Here is a 24,243-nt window from a genome sequence, read left to right on the forward strand (position 1 = left end):
TGTGTGAAAAGTTTAGACATGAACATAGTTCCCAGATTCCGAATGGACTGTATCCTGGCTACTCTAGGCATTCTGTCTAGTGGGAAATATAAACAGAGGGTATCGATGTATGATGTGATGCAAGCGCTGGTCAGAAAACAGAAAACAAAAGAGAAACCCCATGCGTGGCGCGATGATCCATCCTTGGACTCGCACTTTATTTTCATGCCCCCAAACGCCAGTGAAACAGCAGAACGAAACCAGAAACGTGGAGAAAGCCAGAAGAACCAGACCAAATCTTGGCTCAAATGAAAAGAATAGAACCGAAAAAGACAAACACCCGTGCTTGATGCAGCAGCAAAAAAAGATCCTGGTCTTCATAGAGACGTAACGGCCTTGCTACCGGCTCTTGGTGGACTTGCGATTCTTCTGGCGAGCTCGCTCGTTTTCGCGGGCAATGAGCTTTTCGACCAGGTCCGGCGGTGGGCCCGATTCCCGAGCGGAAGCCTCTCGTGGCACACGCTCCGATGCGGTTGAGCCACTGGCCAAGTAATCACCAGCCTCGAGTGCCAGGGGCGTGACAGGACCAGGGCTGCGCAGAGGGTCCAGTCGTGGGGCAGACGGGCTATCCTTGGAGTCGCGGTACTGCCACATCAGGTCGCGCGACCCCGTCGTGGGACGGTAGGTGTTTTGTCGAGACTGGCGCGGGGACGGTGGCTGGCCGGTGGCATTGTGAGGGGTGCCGGGTTGATAGACTGCAGGATGAAACCGGGGCAAACTGCCAAGATTGAATCCAGACACGGGCTTGGTCGAGTTTTGGGTGCGAGAGCGCGACGGCTGAGGAGAGCTGGGGCGCCGTGGAGACATGGTGGGCGAAGCAACCGGGGAGTAGAAGGGTGAGTTCTCAGAACGCATGCTTGATGAGGGCCGGGCCCGAGAGCAGATCCGACGGCTCGATCGGATCGGCGCGTGTCGTGATTTGGCAGACACCGAGGTCCGTTCCCAGTCGTACAAGTAGTCGGTTTTCTCGAATCGTCCCGTGAGGGGGGTCACCGGGAAATCGTCGTAGATTGGTTCGGGTCGTCTAGGGATTGGGATGGGTCGCGTGGATGAAAGGGAAAGCGAGCCCAGGGCGACGATCGGAGGGGAGTCCGAGAGACGAGCACGACGTGAGCGTGGGGAAGGGGGGTAATATGTCGACGAGGTGGTCGTCAAGTCACGCAGGGAAGATAGTGAGATGGGTGTGGGGTAGCCGTGCTTGATGATCAGACTCTCCAGATGGTCTCGCGGTCGGGTTGGCGAACGAGACTCTGATGAGAAGCCTACGCGTAGGGGGTCAGCATCATCAAGCCCGGAATGCCACACCATTCAAGTGGAGAATGCATTCCAAGAGAGCATGGGAATGGGGAGAGCGAAGGAATCAATGTAGAACCCCAAGGCCAATGATAGTGGACGGGGAAAATACACCCGTGAGGAAAGAAAAGAACGTTGAGACTTACTTGGAGAAGAACTGCTCAAAGAAGAGGGATAAAAGGACGAGGATGAGGACGATGAAGGGGATGAAGAGAAGGAAAAAGGAGGTGAGTCCGACAAATGCTTTTTCCGCATCTGCGCTGGTTAGTGTATCGTCGTCTTGCGGGGGGCTCCACTTGCCTGGCGTCATCGGCCCTGGACTTACTGTGTCTTTGCCATATGTTTGGAGTGGATTTTGATTATAAGAAAACGATCAACTCCCAGCCTGAAATCAAATTCTAGAAAGTACGGGAAATAGAGAAAGGAGATCCTCTTCTAGGGTGAGCAGCGATTTAAAAAAAGCTCTCTCTTTTTTTTCCAGGCACCTGTGAAACCACGTCCCAGGTACATGGCCTTTTCCACGCGCAACTTCCCGGTGACCATAGCTCTCCTATTCCAAGGCATGGGAGCAAGAAAAGGTGACAAGCTCTTCAAATCACACTCTCTACGGGAGGGGGATCATCCATCATCCAAAGAAGAAGAAAAAAAAAAAAAAAAGGGAAGATCTCACAGACCAGGGCCGGTTGATCGACCGGGGTCATGCGTTGACAGATACACCCACGCGGTGACGTCCTCTTTTTGAGTCAACCAGTCACAGTGGGATTTCAGTCGGGAGGATCCAGGTCGATCAGGCGACACCCCTATGAGAGGGCCAGGAGGGAGAAAGCCACGCGTGCTGATTGGGGCCCTGCGTGCTCCCCGGAGACTGTAGCCGAGACAGAAAGCCCCTCTTGTCTAGATTGATTTCTTTCTTGTTCTCTTGTATTATCTAGAAAGGAGAATTATTATATTATGATCCACAACTCATTATTATATAGTAGCATCCAAGAAACGATCAGTTTGTGACTTGACTATATTGGCAATACCCGTATGACAGCCACACCCCCCCCCTGTATAGTCTGACTGCTTCGGTCAACTGCAGAGTCCATGGGAGTCCCCGCAGCACAACTTTCCGATAGTTCTGGTGGAGAAGGTCTTGACCTCTACTGATTTGTTAGACTATTTCTGGAGAGTCAAGAAAAATTTTGATTTGTACATAGATTCCCAATATCCAGCCCTGACTCCACTCATGCCCCTCCACTTCCAAGATGGTAAGTTGCTATCATCTGAGATAGCTCCTGGGTAAACAAGTTTCTAGTCTCCGTAGACATCATGGCTGTGGTACTGGAGTGGTTGGAATGCCATCCAGGACCAATAGGAAAACAACTTGCATGCAAAGGGCCGGAGTATCTACCAAGGTACCTATGCTTATTGCATGCCATACATGGTGCCATAGGAATGCCCTAGAAAGCATAAATGCTGATATAGTCAAGGAAGCTGGTACCAAATTTACAGCCCTACTTGATGGGAAGGTAACATGGCCTATATGCTCTTTTTCTTTCGTGGATTGGATCACTGCATTTAGTCGGTTTTTGAGCCTCGCTGCTTGCTGGAAAAATAGAAATAGAAATAAAAATAAAAATAAATAAGAAAACCAGCTCATGACCTACTTCTACTTGGCGTATCTAGATATCGTTTTATTTAGCCAGTAAAGCCCAGAGTGAAGTGCAAATATCTCATTTAATACCAATCTAGTCCAGACTACTGTTAGATTCAACCTAATTAGACTCCACTCTTCCGATCTTCATTGCTTCCAAAAGTTGTATTACAAGTGTCGCTACGCCGCAGAGTAGTATGTCCTACGGACGCTAGTCCCCGCATCAGATGCGAAAAAGCATATCTATAGGTGACTCTGTGTGAAGAATTCACTTTGATCATGTTGTACATAGGTGGGACTCGAAGGCAAATGCTATGGCATTTGGGTTTAAAAGAGCCGCTTGACAACCCGCAATCTCTCACTTGCTCTGAGCTGCATTGAGAATTCCAGATCCATCGACAAAAGTTCATCAGCTCTATCCTTACAATGCGTGTCCCAATACTTGCAAGCCTGTTCGCTATTTTCATTGCCATTGTTTGTATCCATGATTTCCATCGCAGCTTATATGAACCCACTACTTACCCCATCACATCCAGGCCCATGGCGCTGATGACACCCCCGATGTCCCAGAAGGCTACGATGTCTTTATACCCGAGTGGGAAGTGGAGGTCCATCCCGGCGGACCAACAGAGATTCTAAACGGAACAGTCGAAGAAGTCTACGCGCAGCTTCTAAAGCTCAACCCAAACTATGCCATTGAATTTGGGATGCCGCTCGACGACCTCGAGCCAGAGAACGTTGACCCGGAAGAAAGAGATCTTGAAGAAAGAGACACGGATGACAATATGGACACGGCCGCCAACTTTCGCGGCAGCAAGTACAAATGCGCTCGAAAAGTCCCTCGCAGAGACCGGGCCAGCACAAAGGCCATCCGGAATGGTATACGGTATCTGCGTCGGCTCAAGGGCCGCCCGCACAGTGCGGCAGGGCCCAGGAAGTGTGGACGCGTGAGCTGCTCACATAATTCTGGTATATGGTGGTGCAACGATGTGCGTCAATCCCTTGATATTGCATATAACCTCTGTTCACTGGGGTGAGGTTACTGACTCCTTTATCTGTTGATCTACAGGCGAAGAAACCGAAGACCCTCCATTCCTATCGCGACATTGCCGATGGCGCTCAGCGTGTGGTGGAAAAGTGCTCCAAGGGGGTGCGGTGGCGGGCCAGGCTTTCCATAAGGGACATTGGAGTGTGGCTGTGGAGAAAACCTCATGCCAAGGTTATTCCAGCCTGGAGAGGGCAGTCGACTTGTACGGTGAGTCAACCTAGCCCAATACCAGGCAGTGAGCGTATCAAGCCATACTGATCTATCTACACAGTTGCACTGTTCCATTAAATATTGATTTGGCTTTTTGGAATTCCATAAATTATGCCTAGTTTGGAAACTGTCTTGTCAAGGGAAGCTTGCGGTCAATACATGGAGTTCTCTGCTGAAGTTTAAGCTCGGCCGTTGGCGAATTTCTGTCATTACCGATATTTAATCAAATGATCCGATGTCAATTGATGCTTGCGCCAGTTTTGAAACTTGCTCTTCCAGCCCCATTTGAATGTTTCATAGATTCGTGGCATATAATTGTTGTCCGAGAGGTAGCGAACTGTGAGGTATATTTTAATGTTGATATTTCGATACTTCATGGATTTTCACGTCGAAATGCTCAACAATATTTCGGCTATTCAAATATCCTATATAACTATGAAGTTTATGATTACGTCGAGAAAAGAAAAAAAAAAAGAAATTGCGCCCTTGTCTCCTTCGGGACCCCCGCAAACCACGAGTCAGAGCCCCTCCGCATGACAGTGTATTTCAACCTTCCCACACAGACAACTTTCAGTACTAACACCATGACCAGTCCCAACTTCTGTTTTCCCGTGCGGGAGCTAGAGAATGATGCCGTGAAACTCACTCCATTCGATGTAACTTCGAGCAGGACGACATCTCTCATCTACTAGCTGACTAGTCTTTAGCCAACCAAACATGCAGGCCCCTACTTCCATGGCTCTGTCAACCACCCAGAGCTCTACCAATACATGTCCATAGGGCCCTTTGCAAGCGAGGAAGAATTTATCTCGCGCTTCATCAACGACTTCGTAAACCAGCAGTCATCAGTGCAGTGTTTCGCCGTGATCGACAAACGAAAACCGGCCTCTGTCGCGGACCCAGACGGCGAGGTCGCCGGCATGGTCTCCTACATGAGTGCCTCAGCAGTCCATCTATCTGCCGAAGTCGGGTACATAATCATCCTCCCTCCGTACCAGCGGACGCACGTCACCACCCATGCCGTCGGGCTGTTACTGCACTATGCGATGGATAGTCCCGAGCAAGGAGGCCTGGGTCTTCGACGGATGCAGTGGCTTGCGGATCCCCCGAACAAGGCCTCTTTGGCGGCGGCTCAGCGCATGGGGTTCCAGCAAGAGGGGATCTTGCGATGGAATCGGGTGGTTCCTGACGCGGAGGCGCGGGGGAAAGTACATAATGGACGAAATGGACCGGTGTATGGCGAGCAGCAGGATCGGGGCCGGGATACGGTTTATCTCTCGCTTTGCTGGGATGACTGGACTGAGGGGAAGCGGGAAGTCGTGGATGCGTTGATGTCGAGGTAGGACTGCTCAAAAGAAAGCAGCGAAGCAAGTCAATCTGCACTCTTGGAGTCTATGTTCAAAGTACATGCAATAGCATTCGGGTATGAAGTGTCATCTCCTCAATATGTGGTTGATGATGTACCTTTCTATTTATTAATATAAATGCTCAACTATAAGATAACCCTAGCCACCCCTACATCGGGAACGCTGCATCAAATGCCCGGGAGAACTCCTGGATAGTTGCCCGTTTGCTCGGGGAACAAAGACCCTTGGAGAATAGAGAGATTTCTTCTGGCTTTTTGCCACGCATCACATCACTTGCTAGCTGGGTGTAAATATCCCCCTGGGTCAGGGTTTTGGCTTTGCTGCCGTCGCCGAGGTTCTTCGCGAGGTTTCTGAGCCCCGTTTCGCTGTCCATGAAGTCAAGGTGGCGCATCCCAATCATAGCCAGAGACCAAATGTCGGTTGGTTTGGTATAGTATTGCCCGGCGTTTTGGTCGATTTCTATTGGGGGAAATATCGGTTAGCTTTCCTAAAAAAAAAAAAAAAAAAAGGACTTGAGAGGTTGGGCGCAATTCTTACCTGGTGCGGAAAAGGGCTTTTCCCTATCTTCGGCGCCCTTCCACTCATCGACTATTTTGGGCTCAATAGTAGCCTGGTCAAAGTTCATGATCTTGACGGTATCGCTGCCCTCGTCCTCGAGCACCAGATTGCGCGGCTTGAGGTTCCGATTGGCAATCCCTTGATTATGCATGGTTTCCACAGCTTTGATCAAGGACTTGAACTGTTGCAGCTTCAGCTTGATAGTGCGTTGCTGAGCATCATGCAGTGTTTTCCACGTATTGATGTTCTCGAAGACCACAAACGCAAGATTGCTGGCCCAAAAGGAATCGATCACGCGCACGACCGCGTCCGTGTTCGAGAGAGACTGCTGGTAAACAGCGCCCTGAAGAATTCTAACGGGCTTGAAATCTTGGATATTGAACGTGGTGCTTTGCTTGATCGTGGCTGGCCGACTGTTCACTTTCTTCCTATTGCTGTACTTGCCGTCGTACATGGTTCCCTTGTAGAGGATGCTCCAGTCGTCGTCCAAGAGGGGGCTCCTTTGAGAGAACTCCACCGATTTTTGGCCCTCGCAGACGTCCCATTGGTACGCCTTCGTGGTCGCGCTGGTATAAACCGTCTTTTTGGATCCCTGCGTGTAGTCTTTGGGGTTGGAGGATGGCAATTCGTTCCAGGCTCGAGGGTCGAGACGGGTGTAGTCTGGTGGCTGTGGGCTATCGGAATCATCCCCATCATTGTCGTCATCGTCGTCGCCATCGCCAGGAACGCCGGCGTCAGTGTGACTGTCGAGGTGGTCTCTCGACAGCATGGAAGAGTGGCGGGGAGATAGGGACTGGGACGGTGCTGCCCAGGAGATCGGCGCGGTGACTAAGGCAAGGATCCATAGAACATGAATACCACGCAGGGCCACCAGGAGATTCTGGAAGACGAGCATGGCCCAAGATGCTCAAGAAATGTCGCGTTGACAATGCACACGGATGCAAGAAGAATACGTTCCCACGGCACAGTTTAAGAATAGATAACGTCGGTCGGTATTATCCTTCCCCACCCAATGTTCGTTTGGTAACCAACTCAGGAATTAGTGGAATCCTTCGATCCTGCGTGTTTCGTGTTCTCCACGTTGAGCCTTGCAAGTTTACATGGGTTGCTCCCCGGTTGATCGTGTGCCTTGCACCGAGTCCAGTATGCTGTTAAACTATTTATGGGAATGCTTTTTCTGTAGCCGCATCTTCTTCTTCTTTTTTTTTTTTTTTTTTTTTAATTTCGAACGAGATCTTCTCCTAATTCCCATGATCTCGTAAGCCTTTGAATTGTAGAGTAGTTTAGTATATTCTTGTAGACCTATGATGCATGGCTTGGTAGACCTTAAACAATCTACAGTAACAAAGTTGGGGTTGTTAGTGTAGCAGCTCCCACCTGGATATGCACCACTCTGGATTTTTTTTTTTAGACAATTGTCCCTGCAATTGACTTAGGCAGTGGGTCGGCCATAAGGGGGCCAGTGGAAAAGGATTTGGGGCTGCTTGTATACAGCGCTGGGGGCCCTGGATCCTTCCTGGTGATCGAGGTATGACCAAGTCCAGTACGAGTGGCATAAGAGAGCCTTCTCACAAATGTTTCAATTCAAATTGAATTGAGCTACCTTTCATTTCTATCAAAAATGGATTGATGGCATGATGAGGATTGAATGACGTCCATGTGTCGCAGAGCACAAACTCGCTTTTCAATTTGTTTTGTTACACTTCTTGTCTTCGTAGGGGCGTTTGACTATTTCCTTCTGCCATTGAAGCCAGAACCCTCTTACTTGTACTCATCCTAAATGGGGTTCCATACATCCTCGGTCAACATTACCCTGCGAAACCGGCACTGCCTAAGCTGCCGCTGCGAGCGACCCGATGGTTCCTGGTCCTACTCGGTCCTGGACCTGAACGAGTGCCTGGGGAATAACAATGGTGGGCGGAGACGGCTTCTCACAGAACGACCGCTCTGGAATCATATCGAGTTGCTGACTGTTAGTTGAGGCAAATTCGCGTGGGGCGGGAATAGTTTCGCCCACAGCGCATCCCAGATCCATCTCTCTCTCGAAGGACCCGAGGGCACGCCGTGGCTGCATGCGCAGCTTAATGACCGGCATGGGAGTGTCCAGTCCGCTGCGGTAGGTGGTAGGATATCCAAGTCTAAAACCATTTCTCGTTTCTTATGACTGATAGGTCGATTTGTCCGAGTACATCCAAAACGAGGCGGGGGCGTTGGAATATACGCGATGATCGTCGGATAGGGTGGGATGTTTTGATGGGAAACAATATCAAGGGCTGCCAAAATCGAGTCTGGGGAAGATTGTTGCAAGTAATTGAAGGAAGCAGAGGTGACAGACATGTCATTTGCTGTCGAGGTTCCACAGCTCTCTCCACCCAACTCTGTAGCCAACGCACATCGCATTTCTGAGCTTCTTCTCTACATCCTCTGGAGATATCCATCATCTTGGAGAACTTGGAATATTTTCTCGCCAACCCCTCTGCCCTCAAGCAATACCCTTGCAGCTTGTTGCAAGTCTACAAACCACCCACCATGGGAATGAAAGCACGATGCCAGTGCTCCAAGGTCCAATTCACAGCACCTACAGACAAACCCCTGGTAACTTACATCTGCCACTGCACCGAATGCCGTCACCAAAGCTCGTCCGCGTTTGGCATCTCGACTATCTTCCCCTACTTTGAGCTGCCAGACTCAGTATTTAGTCTGCTGAGCAGCCACACGCGATTCACCCTCAAGGGCCGCTGGATGGAGTGTTTCTTTTGCAAGAGCTGTGGTGCGCGCGTCATGCACCGTTTCCGTGATGTTGTCCCTGCGCCGGGGGAAGACCCGAGTCCGACTGCCATTATCAATATCAAGGGTGGTTGTCTCGAAGGTCTGAATCGGGACATGCTGCGTCAGGCGATTCATGTTTGGTGCAAAGAGGCGATTGTGGATATCCCCGAGGGCGTGGAGAGGTGGGATGAGGGAGCGCCCGGGGTGAATCCGTTGCAGTCAAGTTGAGTCGAACGGTTTGCCTTGAAAGAGATATGAATGTGCATTGAGGAAACTGGATTCCAGGATATGAAGTGGATTTGGTGCCCAACCGAATCAGATCTGCCATGCCAACAGCCCTCAGCCCAGCACACCCGACCAGCCGTTATCAACCGCAATACAGGCACCATTGATGAGGCCGGCACCTTTGCCGTAGGTGATCGTCACACAAAACCCAGCAACTTCATCAATATCACAAAGAGGCGCATCCACGGCTTTGAACAATGCATCCATTTTCTGATATCCCTCCATATTGATACCGGACTTGAGTCCATCGGTGATATTGGTGTCCATGCCACCCAGCATCAGCGCATTGCACCGGATGCCCTTGTTGCCGTAAAATGAAGCAGTACTCTTGGTCAACCCGATCAGACCATGCTTGCTGGCCGTATAAGCGGCGCCTGAGATGATTGGGATTAATTCTCGGATACGATCAGACACAGAGTTGTGAAAAAAAGAGCATACCACTCGCCCACCCAGCTTTGCCGGCAACCGAAACAATATTGATAATCCGCCCCTTGGGCTCCGGCTGCTCCAGCATATTGTGAACTGCCAGTTTGCTCAACAGGAACGGCGCCGTGAGATTAACCGCCATCACACGATCCCACAATTCGACGTCGAGATCACCGACTGGGTCGAATCGATCCATGATACCGGCATTGTTGACCAGTACATCGATCTTGCCGAAGGCGTGAACCAGCTCGTCGAACATGCTCTGTATTTCCTTTGCATCTGTGATGTTCGCCTTGATAGCCCGCAAGGGACCTTTATCTGACAGCTCCGACGAGGCCTGGGATAGTCGGTCTTCGTTGATATCGCAGATTACGACATTGGCGCCGGCCTCGAGGAATTTGGTGGCAATTGCTTTGCCCAGTCCGCCGCCTGCGCCGGTGACAAGGCAGGTCTTTCCTGCTAGGATCTGCCCGGACATTTTTTTTTTTTGTTTATGTAGTTGAAATCAGAAATTCATACATGAGACACAGTGGCAAAAGGAAAAAAAAATGATATCTTGATTCTACCGGGTTAAAGGGGTAAATTACAATAGGGGCAATGACTCGGCGGCATCGCGGGTGTTAGGTGGAGACGAGACAGACAGGCGGGGGGGTTTTTGAGCAACTTCGCTATGGTGGTACAGCTGTCAGATCGAGCTGCCTTGAGGCTCTGGAGAATGAACTATTGAGAGAAGAGAAGCCCTGACTCTATTCCGGACTTGATGAATTAAGTGCGTGCCTTGAGGCTTATCTTCAGCGTAGACACGAGTGGAGCCAATCAATCGCACGTTTTGACTGTGTGTGGATAGCCTCGCTTATGTGGATTGGCCTGGAGTCTTCTAAGCTTGTCACGGTTTATGTATACTTGGATCTATAGCACTTCCGCTCGCTTGTTTCCTCCCCTATATCAAGCAATCTGTTTGATGAAATTGTAGAGAGCATAATTTACATCCTCTTCTCATCTTGATCATGACCATTATCTTTTAGCCGAGGTAGAGATAGGACAAGACAGATTCTACGTTTGTATTCTGTCACCCGTTATAAAGACAGCAGATAATGTCCTGTCTCCTATCATTACTCAACCGTGCCAACTGGGCTTCTTATCATTCACAGTGGGTCTCTCCCCGCAAAACATCCGAGAGGCTTTGGCAGACTGACCCACATCCATCGCGCAGACCTTCTCAATCGGGCAATCCACGTCTATCTACATTATCGTGTCGCTGGTGGCTATCTCGATGGGGAATGTCTCTAAGAAGACAGAAGGGAGCGGGGATTCTCCGTTGCTTTTAAAAAAGATGCAGCCACCCCCCAGAGTGAGCAGCGTTTGTCGTATCTGGCATTGCCTTTCAACCCGCCATGTCGAATGAAGACGAAAAATCGCAGGTGTTTCAGGGCACCACCAGTGAAGATGTCCGGCTGGAGAACCTGGGATATGAGCAAGGTAATGTGTCTTGGTCTATGTTGTCGGTACTGTCTAACTTAAAGGGGGAGTTTGAGTATAGAGCTCAAACGAAGTTTTGGTCTGATGAGTATGATCGGGTTCAGCTTCAGCGTGGTGACATCGTATGTTTTTTTTTTTTTTTTTATTTGGCTCAAGCCACACTGCTATGTGTTGAAACTGACTGGAATTATTAGATGGACGGCCCTCAGCGGTGTTTTTATTGTTGGAGTGACATCGGGCGGACCCCCGGTGATGGTATTTAGTTTCATTGGGGTTAGCCTCCTGACTCTGGCAGTTGCAATCCCAATGGCAGAGATGTGCTCGATGTATCCGGTGGCAGGAGGCCAGTATTCCTGGGTTGCTGCACTCGCCCCTCCTCGGTTCGCTCGAGGCTTATCCTACGTGACGGGCTGGTTCATGCTGATCGGTATGTCTACTTTTTGCATTTCAATACTAAATATACTAATTGCACCTCAGGCATTCTGGCAATGGGAGCAACAAACAACTACATTGCCTCCAACTTCGTCCTAGGCATGGCCAACATAGTATTCCCCGACTTCGTGATCGAGCGATGGCAGACTGTGCTGGTGGCCTACCTCACCGCCATCGTTTCGACTGCCGTGAATCTCTGGGGCTCGCATCTGCTGCACCGAATCTCGAAATTCATTCTAATTTGGAACATCGGCTCCTTCGTCGTCGTTGTAGTCACGCTTCTCGCCACTAACGACCATAAACAGCCCGCATCCTTTGTCTTCCAAGATTTTCAGAACTCTTCAGGCTGGGGCACTGGCATGGCTGCTATCATTGGGGTCCTGCAGGCCTGTTTTGGGATGTGCTGCTACGATGCCCCCTCCCACATGACCGAAGAAATGAAGTCCGCGTCGAAGGAAGCCCCCAAGGCTATAGTTCTGGCGGTGATCCTGGGTGGCGTCACTGGCTTCGCATTTCTGCTGACCCTCTGCTTCTGCATTGGTGACATCAAGGAAACCGCCGAGAGCAGCACCGGCGTGCCCGTGATCCAGATCATTTACGATTCCACGGGTAACAAAGCCGCGACCTGTATCTTGTCGAGTCTAATCTGCGTGATCGTCATGGTGGCCGGGAATAACATCCTGGCCGAGGGGTCTCGTGCCGTTTACGCCTTTGCTCGGGACAACGGTCTACCTTTTTCGAAGCTCTTTAGCAAGGTCGAGGGCAAGAGCCAAGTTCCTGTGAATGCAGTGCTCCTCACCTTGGCCGTGCAGCTGGCCCTCGATGCTATCGACTTTGGCACAACAACCGGTTTTGAGACCGTGATCGCTATCTCCACTGAAGGCTTCTGTATGCAATCTCTCGCTATGTTTAAATTTCACGCGCTGACTTTTCCCTTCAGATTTGTCTTATGCCATGGCTCTCATCAGCCGCTTGGCCGGGTATTTCTCGGGCCATGTTATCAAGCTGGATGGGCCCTATGCATTCTCGGCCCCGGTTTCAATTGCACTGAATATCCTCGGGCTCTTGTTTCTGCTCTTCGCTTCCATCACCTTCAACTTCCCAAGTACGTATCCCGTGGGCAAGGACTCGATGAATTATACCAGTGCTGCGATCGGAGTCACTGGGCTTATTAGCATTGTCACCTGGATCACTACCGGCCAGAAGCATTTCACGGGCCCAGGCGCCGTCAGCTATTTGAGAGGGGAGAATTCTGCACCGGAGGACGGCAGAGCTGTTGGAACAGAGACTGAGAAAAAGAGCTGATGAGCTTAGGCTCTGTATTATAGTGCGTTCTTGCTGAATTGGAAATGACTGAGATAAAGATACTTTCAATGGAATGGTGTCAGATACCACTTGAATCGTCATATCCATCCAATGCGAGACCAGCAGTTTCTAGAGTTATTTCTTTAGTAAGGACATTGATATCGTCGGAGCCCAACCATAAAAAGACAACATCACAGATCATACAAACTGCTCACTCATCTCCATCATCCTCATCCATCGAGGTACTCCAGCGCCCAGACAAATTCCTCAACTCAACCCTAGCAGCCTCAATCTCCGCCTTGCGGCCCTCAATAGCATCCATCGTAGGTCTGTACACGGCCATTTCCTCCTTCACGAGCTGAGAGAGTTCCACATCCGCGCATTTTAGCTCATGTTTCATCCGGGCAATGCGCGATTTCACTTCACCCTTCCTGTCGAGGAACGGCTGCATTCTCTCGGAGAACTCCAGTGCCTCAACAGTCACAGCCTCCCACCAGTGATTGAGCACAGCCTCGAGTGCGGCGGTGGAAGGTGGGAAAGTGGGAGGGGGCTCGTTGCCTACGTCGATGGACTCGGGCTTGTCGCTGTCGCTGTCCTCACTCGTGTTGCCCTTGCTGTGGAATTGGCTGTAGAGGATGAGGGCTTGGTGCTGGGGGCTGGGTTGAGGACATCCTTCTTGGTTGGAGTGGGTTACGGAGGGCGACGCTGGTGTGTTTACCCACACCCAAGCTTCATCGGGGTTCGGGGGGCTGGAGAGGAGGGGTGTCGTCCCGATGTTGAGAGGGTGAAGGGGAGAGCGAAGGGGGAGATGAGGGTGCGGGTGTCGTGAGAGCTGGGCTGTCTCCACTAGAGGCAATTGCCGCTTGACATCTTGACTCGGCCCTTGGACGAGTCAGTGTCCTTCCCCGAGAGCATTGTAAGGCGAGAATAACTTACATCTTTGACGTTTCTCTCTTAGGAGGGCAGGGGCCAGCCCTGCTCAGAATTGACTTGTTGATTCCTTGCACTCAACTCAGGAGTAAGGTTCTCTGGAGACTCGACTCGACATCTAGCATGAGAAACTCTGAGATGAAGTGAGAAGATAAATAGAGAGATAATCAGAAAGATGCACAGGAAGAGAACCTCAATAGGGATGTCAATGCCAGACAAACTTGCTGTAAATATGAATAGTTTCTACCTCGATGTCAATAGATTCTTTCAACCCCCCCCCCATTCAGGACACAATGAATAGGGTACACCAATAGAATTGATGTACATAATTGAAGGAGATCTCCGACTGCTCTCTCCGAGTCTATGAAAAGTCATCATTGTTCCTTTTGACTACAATGAATAGTCTGAATAGCCTGAAAATCTGTTGATTATCTCGCTTGATTGTTGTTCACTGATGAATTGAGAGAGAGCAGGCTACCACCCAATCGAATTCGATATCAATTCATTTGCACAAAAAAAAAAGTACTATTTGATGTTTAGCAAAACCATATAAAACCACAAAATCAATCACAATCACCAATTCTTTTTGAAGCCGAAGCACACTTGATCAAATCGAGTTGACTTTGCACCCCCAGCATACCAGCAGCCATAGCTCTGCGCTCAAATCTTGAATCGATAAATTTCTAGTTTCCATCAGTAACCGGTGCGGCATTGATCTTGTCGCAGTAGCTGCCTGTATCTAGATCCGACAGACGGCAATGAGTGATTTTGAAGAAGAATATACTCGGATTGACTTTTAAGAGTGACTGGGTCTTCCTCAAGCCCCAAGACGTTGTTTTTCATATCTATCTTCCAATTACAGTGTCGGAGAGTAAGAATCCTATGGCTTCCGGAGACGCATCTCTTTTCATATGTAGTATCAACTAGGAAGGACGATGTCACAAGTATACCCCATAAATCGGTATCTGGTATGACAAGGGGGTATTTCTTTTTCTCCGGTTTCCGCATCGACCTCCCTGCAGATTGTGTAACCTTTTCATGCTGAGTCGTTTTCGAATATTATCAGGAATGTTATTGTTGAATGATAGGGCTGGGTGGTCAATATGAATGAAGTGTCCAAGAGAAACTTAGAACTTCTCGAAGTATCCAGTGTTTTGTCTAGCTGAATATGCACCATATGATCACTATAATGAAAAATGGTACCCTCCTAGTGACGGGCAGTCCCGAGAGCTGAACTACAACTAATGCAGAATGACGTTCCATCCCCCATTAGCGCTGCAGAAGTGTGCCGGGCGAACTGATAGATCACGAACTGGACAAGGATGAGCCCAACTCAACTGGCGGTCTAATCTGCATCGGCTGCAGCTCTTCAAGGTCATCAACACACACATTCCGCCGATCAGGCATTCACACCTCCCTCTCGCTCTCTCTGTTGGCCAAGCGGTATGGTCAAGGAATCCGTACCCAATAAGATATTTATTTCCTGACACCGCCGATCGACCTATGGTTCTCTGTTGGCTATTTGCAGCCCGTGAAACAGTGTTGGCCATGTTCTTCTCTTTTTTGAATGCCTTTGGGCAGGCAGATGCAAAGCCCCTTGTCTTGCACCCCTCGTGCGGTATCTGCAATGTCAGAACACGGACTCGCGTGCTTAAAAGCACTATGCGGTATCACCACACATTCCCTTATCGACACACGCGGCCGTCCAATTCGAAACTTTCGGGGAGGGAAGTCGGGGGGCGTTACCACATTCCCGGGGGCATTGACACCGCATGAAGGACTCAGAATTATCTTTCTTCACATCTACATATATGCAGACCATGAAGCCGCTCGATTCTGAATCGACCCGTTTATGAATTCCATTGACGGCGACCACAGCAGAATATTTATCAAAACCATGATGATCTGTTTCCTGCTGGGCAGTGCCCTGACTTATTTACTCCTCATGGCCGTCTACCGGCTTCGACTGCATCCTCTGAGTAAATTCCCCGGGCCGCGCTTGGCTGCCATGACGGGGTTGTATGAGGTCTACTTTGCCGCATGGGGAAACCAGTCCTTTGAAACCGAGATTCACAACATGCACCAGCAGTACGGTGAGAAAGACCTTCTTCCTTCTATATCTTTCCCGTGTCTGCGGGCTACTGCTGATACACTCGTCAGGCCCGGTCGTCCGCATCAGTCCCGACGAAATCCACGTCGAAGAGCAGTTCCGCGACGTGGGTTACGCCGATTGCTGGATCAAAGGAACCCGTAGAGTAGACGCTGGTCGCCGCTCCAGACGCGACTCTCGGCCACTCACTATGCGGGAACGCTCGCTGTTCAGAGTGCGCTCGTTGATCCAGGTGGAGGTCCAGCATCTCCTCAAGGGTCTGGCGCAGCAACACCAAGTACATCGAGGACGCAGCTCGAGGCTTCGACCGCTGCTTCAAGTGCCGTATCACAGAGAGATAGTTCCACGGCCAGTGAAGAACAGCAGACCAGAGAACGGGACCCATCTCAATGCCTTGCGGAAACCCAAGCGCCGATGTATTTCCAAACAGCTTTCAATTCGACCTGCGGACTTGAGGAATGCTCGACTCCAAAACCCGCGGCCGGTTGATGGACGTGCCTTCCATGCGACTGTGCAGATGGGTCGGCGAGGTCTGCCATGCTGAGACGATATTCGACTCGGAGTGACGATCGTCATTATAGACCTTTTTGCACTCCAGTGCCTTCTAACTGTTCGGGTTGGTTCAAAAGTGAGTCTTATATTTCTTTTTTGAGGGGTTCACGCTTTTACTGCCCCAGATCAAGTTATAATACAACGGGTCGGAATACAATCTAACCAATCCAGCCCTTAGGTCCACCCCAAGTACCCTTGACCATCGAGTTGGCGTACACCCACGGGAAGAAGTCCTTCTTCAGGTGGTAGAAGGAGCGGCGCGGAGCGGCCTGGTCAATGCCGAACAAGCCGTTGAACGTCTCCTTGGGCTCTCCGCCGTACTTGAACTCGGCGAGCAGAACCTTACCGTACTCGGTCAAGAGCGGGCACGAGGTGTAACCATCATATTTGGCATCGAGCTCCTTGCCCTCGATCGACTGGAGGAGGTTACGGACCAGCACCGGGGCCTCGGATGTGACGGCGGCGGCGGTCTTGGCGGTGGGAAGACCCGATGCATCGCCGGCCGACCAGACATTAGAGTATTTCTTGTGGCGGGTGGTGGCGTCGTCAACATCGACGAAGCCGGCCTCGTTGGCCAGAGCACTGTTCTTGACGAACGCGTGAGGGCCCATCTTGGGCGCGACGTGCAGAAGATCAAAGCGCTTAGTGATCTGCTGCTGGCCGTCCGGACGAGCAAACGTCGCGTTGTTGCCGTCAATGGAGATGAGGTCGTGCTGGAACAGCCCTTCCACGCCCCGCTCTTTGCGGAGCTCCTCGAGCTTGGCGCTGTACTTGGGAACGCCGAACATAACGGGGAGGCCGGTGGCGAAGCTGATCTGGATCGGGGACGCGGACGGGTTGCTGGGGTTGTACAGGCCGGCGCGTTTCCAGTGGTCCAGGGCCAGCCACATGATTTTCTGGGGGGCGCCCGCGCACTTGATCACGCCGGTGGGCTGGGTGAAGATGGCCTTTCCTTTTTGGAGTCTTTGGATGGAGCGGAAGGCCTTGTCGCACGTGTCATAGCCATAAATGGATGAGACAAACGAGTTCTGGTCGGCGAGGGCCTCGGGCAAGCCCTTGATGTTGCCATAGTTGACGCTGATGCCGGGTACCACGATCAGCTGCTCGTAGCCGACGCGGTCACCATTCGCCAGGGTGACTGCATTCTCTTCGGGGGCGAAGGTACCAACGCCATTGTTATAGAACTTGAGCTGAGGATCAATCAAGGCCTTCATTGGCCGCCGCAGCTCATCCTTGTGCTTCAGTCCACCGCCGACCAGAGTCCACCCGGGCTGGTAGTGATGCCACGCCGCGGGGTCGACCACGGCGATGTCGTCCTGCGCGAATTTGCCCGATCGGAGAAGCTGATGGCTAATTGCCAGTCCAGCGGTACCACCACCGACCACCACGACCTTGTGATTCCGAGTTGCAGAGCTCACGGGTGATGCGGTTGCGAAGGTCCGACTCGAAATTGACCGTGCAGTGAGATTCGAGCGCCCAACAGCGCAGGATGCTGACGATATGCGACTGCGAAACATCTTCAGATCAGACAAGGCTATGGCCTACTCTCAAACCCAATTGGAACCGGATGAAGAAAATCGACGTCCCAGCGCGGCATCGGATGATGCTCACCGCCTTGGAGACCGCCTTGGAGCCTGTTCCTTGAGGCACCAAAATGGAGGGCGACGAAGTGATGCATTTAGAGATCGGGGAAACCGTTGCCAATGTTTGAATCCCGCCTACCATGCAGATGATATCAGAATTTATCGGGCACGATGACAATCTTTTTCATCGTGCCTCGGCATCGAAGGTGGCCAAGTGACACTAAAGATCCATGTCATCCTTTGATGGGTCCATGCCAAGATCGACAATGCACAGACACCAGCACAGTCCGAGTGTCGATTCTTATCTGCGTGCGGTGGGGATGACATGGGCTGGGGGTGATCCTGGCGCTGACACCAACCAGCTCACGAAGACAAGGCCTGTTCGACTCGGCCGGAGACCACCGAGGGTCATGAGATCTCATCAAGCGAGAGAAGCCGAACCAAGTAACCAAGTAACCAGCCGGACGAAATGCAGGTTCCCGACCATCGCCAGAACTCAAACCGACGGGCTTTTGCCTTTTTGCCTGTGTTTTCCTCGTCGGTTTCCCCACTGCCCCAAGGCCGTGCGCTTTTTATACCCTCGACCCTGCCATCGATCGCGTCATTGCCCTTTCTTCTTCTCTGATCTCCTTTTTCGTTGCTGCACTCCCTGCGCCCGCCAATTCAACTGTCACAATGGTGTGTTCCCGTCTGTATTGAGCTTTTCGACCTTGAGAACTGCCCGGATTGTGGCTACTTCTCAGTCGACTAAGCGCGATGATCGCTGCCGATCATTGGATGAGACTGACTGGAATGGTATTCTACAGCCACACGCCGACTCTTCAAATTTCAATGCAGGGCAGTCCAAGGCCGAGGTCTATTCGCAGCTGCTGGAACAAGCAGAGGGTCTGCTGACAGGGCAAAGAAACTGGGTGAGTGCCTCCAGGTCTGGCACGAGACCAATCGTCCAAGAGTGCGACGAATCCTTGGAACAGGAGCAATATGCTGACCATTAAATTTTCTTAATTGTAGGTTAGGTGAGATCCCTTCCTTCAGTTCTATTTATTTGCCCATCTCGAGGACAAAAACAATGCCCCGATAGCCTGCCCAACCATTCCGCCAACTTTCGCAACCCCTACTGACCCTCTCCAGCAATCTCTCCAACGTCGCCTCGCTCCTCTGGCACGCCTACGCCTCCCTTCCTGCCCCCTCATCCGCCGTCAATTGGGCCGGATTCTACATCCGCGATGACAAATTCCCGGCCCTGGCCTTGCCTGTCTCATCTCCCCCGCTCCCGGACACACCAGGCGCCGGCGGCGTGACTATCTCGACGACGTACTCGTCGCCCGAGGACCAGGTGCTCCTGCTGGGCCCGTTCCAGGGCAAGCCGGCCTGCCAACAGATCAGGTTTGGGAAGGGTGTATGCGGCACTGCCGCGGCGAACCAGGAGACGGCCGTGGTGCCGGATGTACATGCTTTCCCGGGTCACATTGCGTGTGATGCGGATAGCCGGAGTGAGATTGTGGTTCCGATCCTGGTCAAGGGAGAGGTAAGTCTTGTTTTGAGTTGTTGTTGGTTGACTGGGGAGTTTTCTTTTTAATATCTGGTGTTATATCTTGTATCCTGGGCTAGGGCTAACTCGTATTGATTTACAGACTGTTGCGATTATCGATATCGATTGCACCGAGGCTGCGGGATTCGATGACGAAGACAAAAAGTATCTGGAACAACTTGCGGTGCTTTTAGCAGAAAGTTGCGACTGGTGAGGGGTTGATATGCCGATATTCACTCACTATTTGTTGACATCGCGGACTTTCCTTTCTTTCTCAACCTGCCCTTGAGCTTGAATTCTCACAAAAAAAGTTCTTGGATTCTGGCGAGGCAACCTGCTACTGCCACAGGTAGCCGTGTATTCTAGGTTTTACCAGCTCTTAACTATAATTATATCCATGGATACATGATTTTCAGGTAATAACTCTGGTTTACTTTCCTCTTTCCCTCTCTCTTCTCCTTTTCTTCTCTCTTCCCTCTCTCCCCCCGAACCGCGAAGACCAAGTGCCCTTCCTCTCTACGTTTCGTTTCGTTTTTTTTTTGTTCAAAAAACTTTTTTTTTTTTCAAATTAACACAAAAATGGCCTCTGTCTCGCCCGCCCCCGCCTTAAGTGGGCTTGAAAATGCTCTTGGAAAAGGAGCAAAGCTCCGGGATATCTTCCTTTGGAGCATGCTGGTGGTTGTGTTCGTCTTTGTCGCCACCGTGCTGCTGCTGTGGTTCCGCGCGTGGCTCAAATATAGGTGAGGCAATCTTGATACTGCAAGAGACACAAAATGTACTAATCGATGAGCATGCTTAGATACTCACCCCGGGAGCCTGAGCGCGCCTTCTGGCGCGAGTCCCGGCAGCGAAGCCGGCTATGTGAGCACAGCTCGAGCCCCGGCTGATGAAATGTATGCTGACCGCTGCTGCGACTTCGTTTAGCTTGGTCGACCCGTCCTTTCCGTTACGGGGCCGCCCGAAGGCTCTCGACCGAGCTCGACTACCTTCCCGCCTCGGCCCAGCCCTCTTCTGTTTCGGCGTCGACGGAGCCAATGTTAAAGATGCCTAGAGAATCGGTCGCGGGGGTCCTTGAGGAGTGAGGTGGGATGAGGCGGTGGCCTGGGGGGGAGTGGTGAAGGTTGTGTCCGGTGAGGCCGATCCCTTTGGGCTGGTGCATCCTCTTGTAAAGGGGTCCCTAGACAAGTGCGCTTGTGCCGCCTTGTATCGGCCAAGAGCCATGTTTTGTATTGTTTTTGTAGCGATGGTGTTGAGGTGTTTGTTTTTGTCTTTTGTTATATATAATTATCGTCGCTGAACCTCTTCGTCTGCCCCGGGCAGACGTGCAGCTCCACATGGAACAGAGTCGTCCACTCCTTCAGTAAAGCTTCTTGAAATTCATAAGCCAATTCGCAATAGGTATTACACCAGAAAGATCTTCAGCACTACTATGATTCTTCTAGAGGCAACATACAAGGGTTATAAAAGACATGACAAAAATGTTATAAAAAGCATGATAAAAAATGCTACGAAAGACATCACAAAAGACATAATACAAAATATGATAGGATAATAGAAAACCAACCCGAATTGAAGATCAAAAACTTTATAATTTCGGTATAGAGGAAGAAAATATTACTGTATATACACGCAAGTGGTATGACCATCAAAGGCTAACAACAACCCGGCTGAGAATAATCAACAGACATCCTAAATAACCTAGGCATATGGACAGGAGAAAAGCGAGCGAAGACCGAGACTGTGGCCATAACTTGGTAGCAAATCGTGATATCTATTGATGGAATGGTCATGAAGGCTGTAGAGATATAGAGAAAAAAATGAACATCAAGACCCAAAGAAAAGCAAAGCCGAACGCCGAATGAGTCCCCAAAAACGCTTAGACGGACAAGTGATCAAAATGAAGGTGTATATATATCATGCCATGGGGGAAGAGAAGAAGGGGAAAAAAAAAGGCCGAGACAGTATCACTGATTGAGCATACTCATTTGTCTCCGCATCGGGTTGGGTGAGAAAGCATCTCCGTCTTCGCTGGGTCCAATGCCGCTATCAGTTCCAGCAGCGCCGGCATCGGTGTCAATGTCCCACTCCTCGTCCTCGTTGGCTTCGCCGTTGAGGTCGGCATCGCCATCGGCGCGGTCCCAGCTTTTCTGGACAGCGCCACGGGTGTTCCAACGCAGCGCACGCTGAACGCTGCTGAACCATTCACCACTACCGGACACGAGAGTAGGGAAGGGGTACTGGCTGGCTTCGACAGTGACGTAGTCGCCTTGGCGAAGCTCAACACGGCCCTTGCCGTCGAAGGAGCAATATGCGGTTGATCGGGAGGCGTTGGGTACCGCGATGCGCAGGAGATGAGAGTCTGACAGAACCATCGGACGGAATGAGAGGGTGTGTGGGCAGATGGGGGTAAGAAGAATGCCGGGTATAGATGGATGCATGAGTGAGCCGCCAGCGGACAGAGAGTAAGCAGTTGAGCCTGAAATATAGAGTTAGCATCGGTTAAACACTTAAGACAATGGAAACTCTGCACATGACATACCAGTTGGAGTCGAAAAAATACATCCGTCCGCCTGGACAACTGTCAAGAGCTCGTCGTCGGCGTAGAGCTCCAAGTTAGACACGTAAGGAGAAGGGCCTCGGTCAATGACCAGCTCGTTGAGCACTTCAAACTGCTCGCCCTCCTCGACTGCACCGGCCACCGCTCCCTTGCTGCGGTCCTTTCGGAAAACTGTACAGGTGAAACGCATTCGCAAATTCACGCGCATACCCACATCGCCCATGACCCCATTCAGATGTGACTTATAGTCAGAAAAGTCGAAGTTTGTGAGGAAGCCAAGACTGCCCAGCGAAAAGCAGAGAACCGGCGGTACCACACGCTGGAAGAGCCATGATGTGAAAAGAACGGTACCATCACCGCCGAGAGTCAAGACCAGATCGAATTTGTCTGGTGATGTCCAGCAAAGATCAGGAGTCCAGAACTGCAGCATCTGGGGGTATCGAGGGTCCTTCTGGAGCAGACTCGGGGTGTCGAATCGTTTTGAATTGCGCAGCTTTGCATCGACGTACACGTTCACTCCTACATCATTCCCATAGCGCGGCGTCGACAGCAGCCATTCTGCGACTTCACGAGTCAAGTGGACCAGGCTGTTGTCCCGCGCCTTGGTGACAATCATGACATTCCGCACAGCGCGCTTGATCGGCCGCCGTTGCAGCTGCTTGGATACTTCACGAACTCCAGTGGCTGTTTGGACTAAGCGCGAGTGTGAGAGCCACTCGTCATCTGCGATCTCCTCCAGTACCTTTTTGATGTTGACAGCGTCGTCGAAGCGTTGGTGGAAGTAACACGGCGACTGTAGCACCAAGCGGGCTGTTGCAGGGGACCGTTCAAGGTACCCGGTTAGCTGCAGATTCGACAGTGCAGTCGATAATTTCTGAGATGAGGCATTGCTGCACCGACGTTCCCTCTCCTCGGCTGGCGGTGACGTCTGGTTGGAGCTGTTGGCCAACAGGCCTGACAACGGCCCGTTCGGCGGCGGGCTCAGATTGTTGTTAGACAGGGTGTGTCGCGAGGCCAGGGCTTTCATGATGGTCTGGCGGGGAATGCAATCGGTAGACAGTGCCTTCTTGGAGCGATGTCCAGAAATGGACTTTTGGCGAAACGGTCGGAGCGTCGACGACCAAACGGCGGCCTCCTCCTGGGATAGATCAACTTTCTGCGGAGGCGACGCGCCGCTGTCAGGTGGTCTTGGTGCAGATTCGTGGTGGTGGATCTCGTTGTGCGTCTGAGACGGCTCTATATGGAGGGCATAATCGCGGAGGAGCGCCGCGCCGACGGTTGATGCGGAGGGTGGGGCAGCAGTCGAGTTCGGACTTGGATGAGATGTGCGCGCGGGTGAGGGCGAGGGGATATCAGATTGGGGGGGGTTCGCCGGACGCCATGGGGTTAACTGAAGGCCGAAGCTATAAATGCGCGGTTCGGATGTAACGGGGATTGTGGACCACCAAGCCTAGGCTCCTTGACTTGACCTGCCGTGGGTCACAGACCACCTCGGCGAGTAAGCCGCGAATCTTTCTCTTGGCTTCGTGGTCCTTCGATGTACCAGGGATGCAGGTTCACCTGGGGGGAGCTCGGGTCGGGGGGGTTTGTAAGGGTTTTGGGGCTGCAAAGGTGGGAGGAAAAAAGAAGGAAGAGACAGAAATTGATCCCTTCAATTGGGGGAACCGACAACGGAGATTCGACCACAGGGCGATCGCTCCACTTGGAATGTCGCCCCCATATACAGTATTGCGATTCAGGGACGATGATGGCTTGGTCTACACCGACAATTACTCCTACAGTCATTTGGGTTGGGATGCGGGTGCGGGTCTGGGTCTTTGCTTGTGATTGAAATTTATTATCTTTTTCTGTGTCTCTATGAAACACGTTGCAGACGAGCTCGTGCCAATCTGAGAGCCCCTGCCTCGAGCACATCCATAGCAACCCCGAGTCGATCGCACGGCAGACCTGCATACAAGGACGGTCTATCGATGACACTGCCTAAATTGTAAGTGGTCACGGGAGAATGCGACCGGGGAATCTGCTGGTGCCTGGGAATCAAGAAGAGCCAGAAACGTGTCCGTAACGCCCCGGACGGTTGCGCCTAACATGCTCGGACATGCAGCGGGTGTCAGCTGCGGTGCCTTGGCCGGG

General features: G+C 51.4%; 14 protein-coding genes across 14 annotated transcripts; 7 read left to right on the forward strand and 7 right to left on the reverse strand.

Annotated features, from left to right (window-relative positions):
- Positions 1-378: 378 nt before the first annotated feature.
- Positions 379-1,875, reverse strand: NUU61_000927 (uncharacterized protein; the record flags this gene model as incomplete). Its single annotated transcript, XM_056651510.1, has 2 exons — positions 379-1,301; positions 1,818-1,875. The coding sequence occupies 2 exons, from the start codon at positions 1,873-1,875 to the stop codon at positions 379-381; spliced, it is 981 nt and encodes a 326-aa protein (XP_056516360.1).
- A 1,519-nt stretch (positions 1,876-3,394) lies between these two features.
- On the forward strand, positions 3,395-4,274 carry NUU61_000928 (uncharacterized protein; the record flags this gene model as incomplete). The annotated part of the gene is made up of 3 exons (XM_056651511.1): positions 3,395-3,442; positions 3,505-3,915; positions 4,038-4,274. The coding sequence occupies 3 exons, from the start codon at positions 3,395-3,397 to the stop codon at positions 4,272-4,274; spliced, it is 696 nt and encodes a 231-aa protein (XP_056516361.1).
- Positions 4,275-4,810: 536 nt separating this feature from the next.
- On the forward strand, positions 4,811-5,569 carry NUU61_000929 (GNAT family N-acetyltransferase; the record flags this gene model as incomplete). The annotated part of the gene is made up of 2 exons (XM_056651512.1): positions 4,811-4,882; positions 4,934-5,569. 2 exons carry the CDS (start codon positions 4,811-4,813, stop codon positions 5,567-5,569), a joined length of 708 nt encoding a protein of 235 aa, XP_056516362.1.
- A 172-nt stretch (positions 5,570-5,741) lies between these two features.
- NUU61_000930 (uncharacterized protein) lies at positions 5,742-7,046 on the reverse strand (the record flags this gene model as incomplete). Its single annotated transcript, XM_056651513.1, has 2 exons — positions 5,742-6,052; positions 6,131-7,046. 2 exons carry the CDS (start codon positions 7,044-7,046, stop codon positions 5,742-5,744), a joined length of 1,227 nt encoding a protein of 408 aa, XP_056516363.1.
- Positions 7,047-7,982: 936 nt separating this feature from the next.
- NUU61_000931 (uncharacterized protein) lies at positions 7,983-8,246 on the reverse strand (the record flags this gene model as incomplete). The annotated part of the gene is made up of 1 exon (XM_056651514.1): positions 7,983-8,246. One exon carries the CDS (start codon positions 8,244-8,246, stop codon positions 7,983-7,985), a length of 264 nt encoding a protein of 87 aa, XP_056516364.1.
- Positions 8,247-8,680: 434 nt separating this feature from the next.
- On the forward strand, positions 8,681-9,148 carry NUU61_000932 (GFA family protein; the record flags this gene model as incomplete). Its single annotated transcript, XM_056651515.1, has 1 exon — positions 8,681-9,148. The coding sequence occupies one exon, from the start codon at positions 8,681-8,683 to the stop codon at positions 9,146-9,148; it is 468 nt and encodes a 155-aa protein (XP_056516365.1).
- Positions 9,149-9,259: 111 nt separating this feature from the next.
- NUU61_000933 (SDR family NAD(P)-dependent oxidoreductase) lies at positions 9,260-10,109 on the reverse strand (the record flags this gene model as incomplete). Its single annotated transcript, XM_056651516.1, has 2 exons — positions 9,260-9,579; positions 9,644-10,109. The coding sequence occupies 2 exons, from the start codon at positions 10,107-10,109 to the stop codon at positions 9,260-9,262; spliced, it is 786 nt and encodes a 261-aa protein (XP_056516366.1).
- A 916-nt stretch (positions 10,110-11,025) lies between these two features.
- Positions 11,026-12,847, forward strand: NUU61_000934 (putative GABA permease; the record flags this gene model as incomplete). Its single annotated transcript, XM_056651517.1, has 5 exons — positions 11,026-11,110; positions 11,172-11,232; positions 11,305-11,537; positions 11,588-12,430; positions 12,483-12,847. The coding sequence occupies 5 exons, from the start codon at positions 11,026-11,028 to the stop codon at positions 12,845-12,847; spliced, it is 1,587 nt and encodes a 528-aa protein (XP_056516367.1).
- Positions 12,848-13,058: 211 nt separating this feature from the next.
- NUU61_000935 (uncharacterized protein) lies at positions 13,059-13,902 on the reverse strand (the record flags this gene model as incomplete). Its single annotated transcript, XM_056651518.1, has 3 exons — positions 13,059-13,729; positions 13,784-13,822; positions 13,884-13,902. The coding sequence occupies 3 exons, from the start codon at positions 13,900-13,902 to the stop codon at positions 13,059-13,061; spliced, it is 729 nt and encodes a 242-aa protein (XP_056516368.1).
- Positions 13,903-15,677: 1,775 nt separating this feature from the next.
- On the forward strand, positions 15,678-16,431 carry NUU61_000936 (uncharacterized protein; the record flags this gene model as incomplete). Its single annotated transcript, XM_056651519.1, has 2 exons — positions 15,678-15,870; positions 15,938-16,431. The coding sequence occupies 2 exons, from the start codon at positions 15,678-15,680 to the stop codon at positions 16,429-16,431; spliced, it is 687 nt and encodes a 228-aa protein (XP_056516369.1).
- Positions 16,432-16,597: 166 nt separating this feature from the next.
- Positions 16,598-17,956, reverse strand: NUU61_000937 (NAD(P)/FAD-dependent oxidoreductase; the record flags this gene model as incomplete). The annotated part of the gene is made up of 1 exon (XM_056651520.1): positions 16,598-17,956. The coding sequence occupies one exon, from the start codon at positions 17,954-17,956 to the stop codon at positions 16,598-16,600; it is 1,359 nt and encodes a 452-aa protein (XP_056516370.1).
- A 741-nt stretch (positions 17,957-18,697) lies between these two features.
- Positions 18,698-19,767, forward strand: NUU61_000938 (GAF domain-containing protein; the record flags this gene model as incomplete). Its single annotated transcript, XM_056651521.1, has 4 exons — positions 18,698-18,700; positions 18,829-18,933; positions 19,104-19,550; positions 19,657-19,767. 4 exons carry the CDS (start codon positions 18,698-18,700, stop codon positions 19,765-19,767), a joined length of 666 nt encoding a protein of 221 aa, XP_056516371.1.
- A 365-nt stretch (positions 19,768-20,132) lies between these two features.
- On the forward strand, positions 20,133-20,477 carry NUU61_000939 (uncharacterized protein; the record flags this gene model as incomplete). The annotated part of the gene is made up of 2 exons (XM_056651522.1): positions 20,133-20,293; positions 20,369-20,477. 2 exons carry the CDS (start codon positions 20,133-20,135, stop codon positions 20,475-20,477), a joined length of 270 nt encoding a protein of 89 aa, XP_056516372.1.
- Positions 20,478-21,517: 1,040 nt separating this feature from the next.
- NUU61_000940 (putative NAD+ kinase Utr1) lies at positions 21,518-23,895 on the reverse strand (the record flags this gene model as incomplete). The annotated part of the gene is made up of 4 exons (XM_056651523.1): positions 21,518-22,029; positions 22,093-22,281; positions 22,321-23,513; positions 23,654-23,895. The coding sequence occupies 4 exons, from the start codon at positions 23,893-23,895 to the stop codon at positions 21,518-21,520; spliced, it is 2,136 nt and encodes a 711-aa protein (XP_056516373.1).
- Between the last annotated feature and the right edge of the window lie 348 nt (positions 23,896-24,243).

This window comes from Penicillium alfredii, assembly GCF_028826965.1.
Source record: "Penicillium alfredii strain IBT 34128 chromosome Unknown utg000001l_segment0_segment0, whole genome shotgun sequence".
In the NCBI taxonomy this organism is placed as follows: domain Eukaryota; kingdom Fungi; phylum Ascomycota; class Eurotiomycetes; order Eurotiales; family Aspergillaceae; genus Penicillium; species Penicillium alfredii.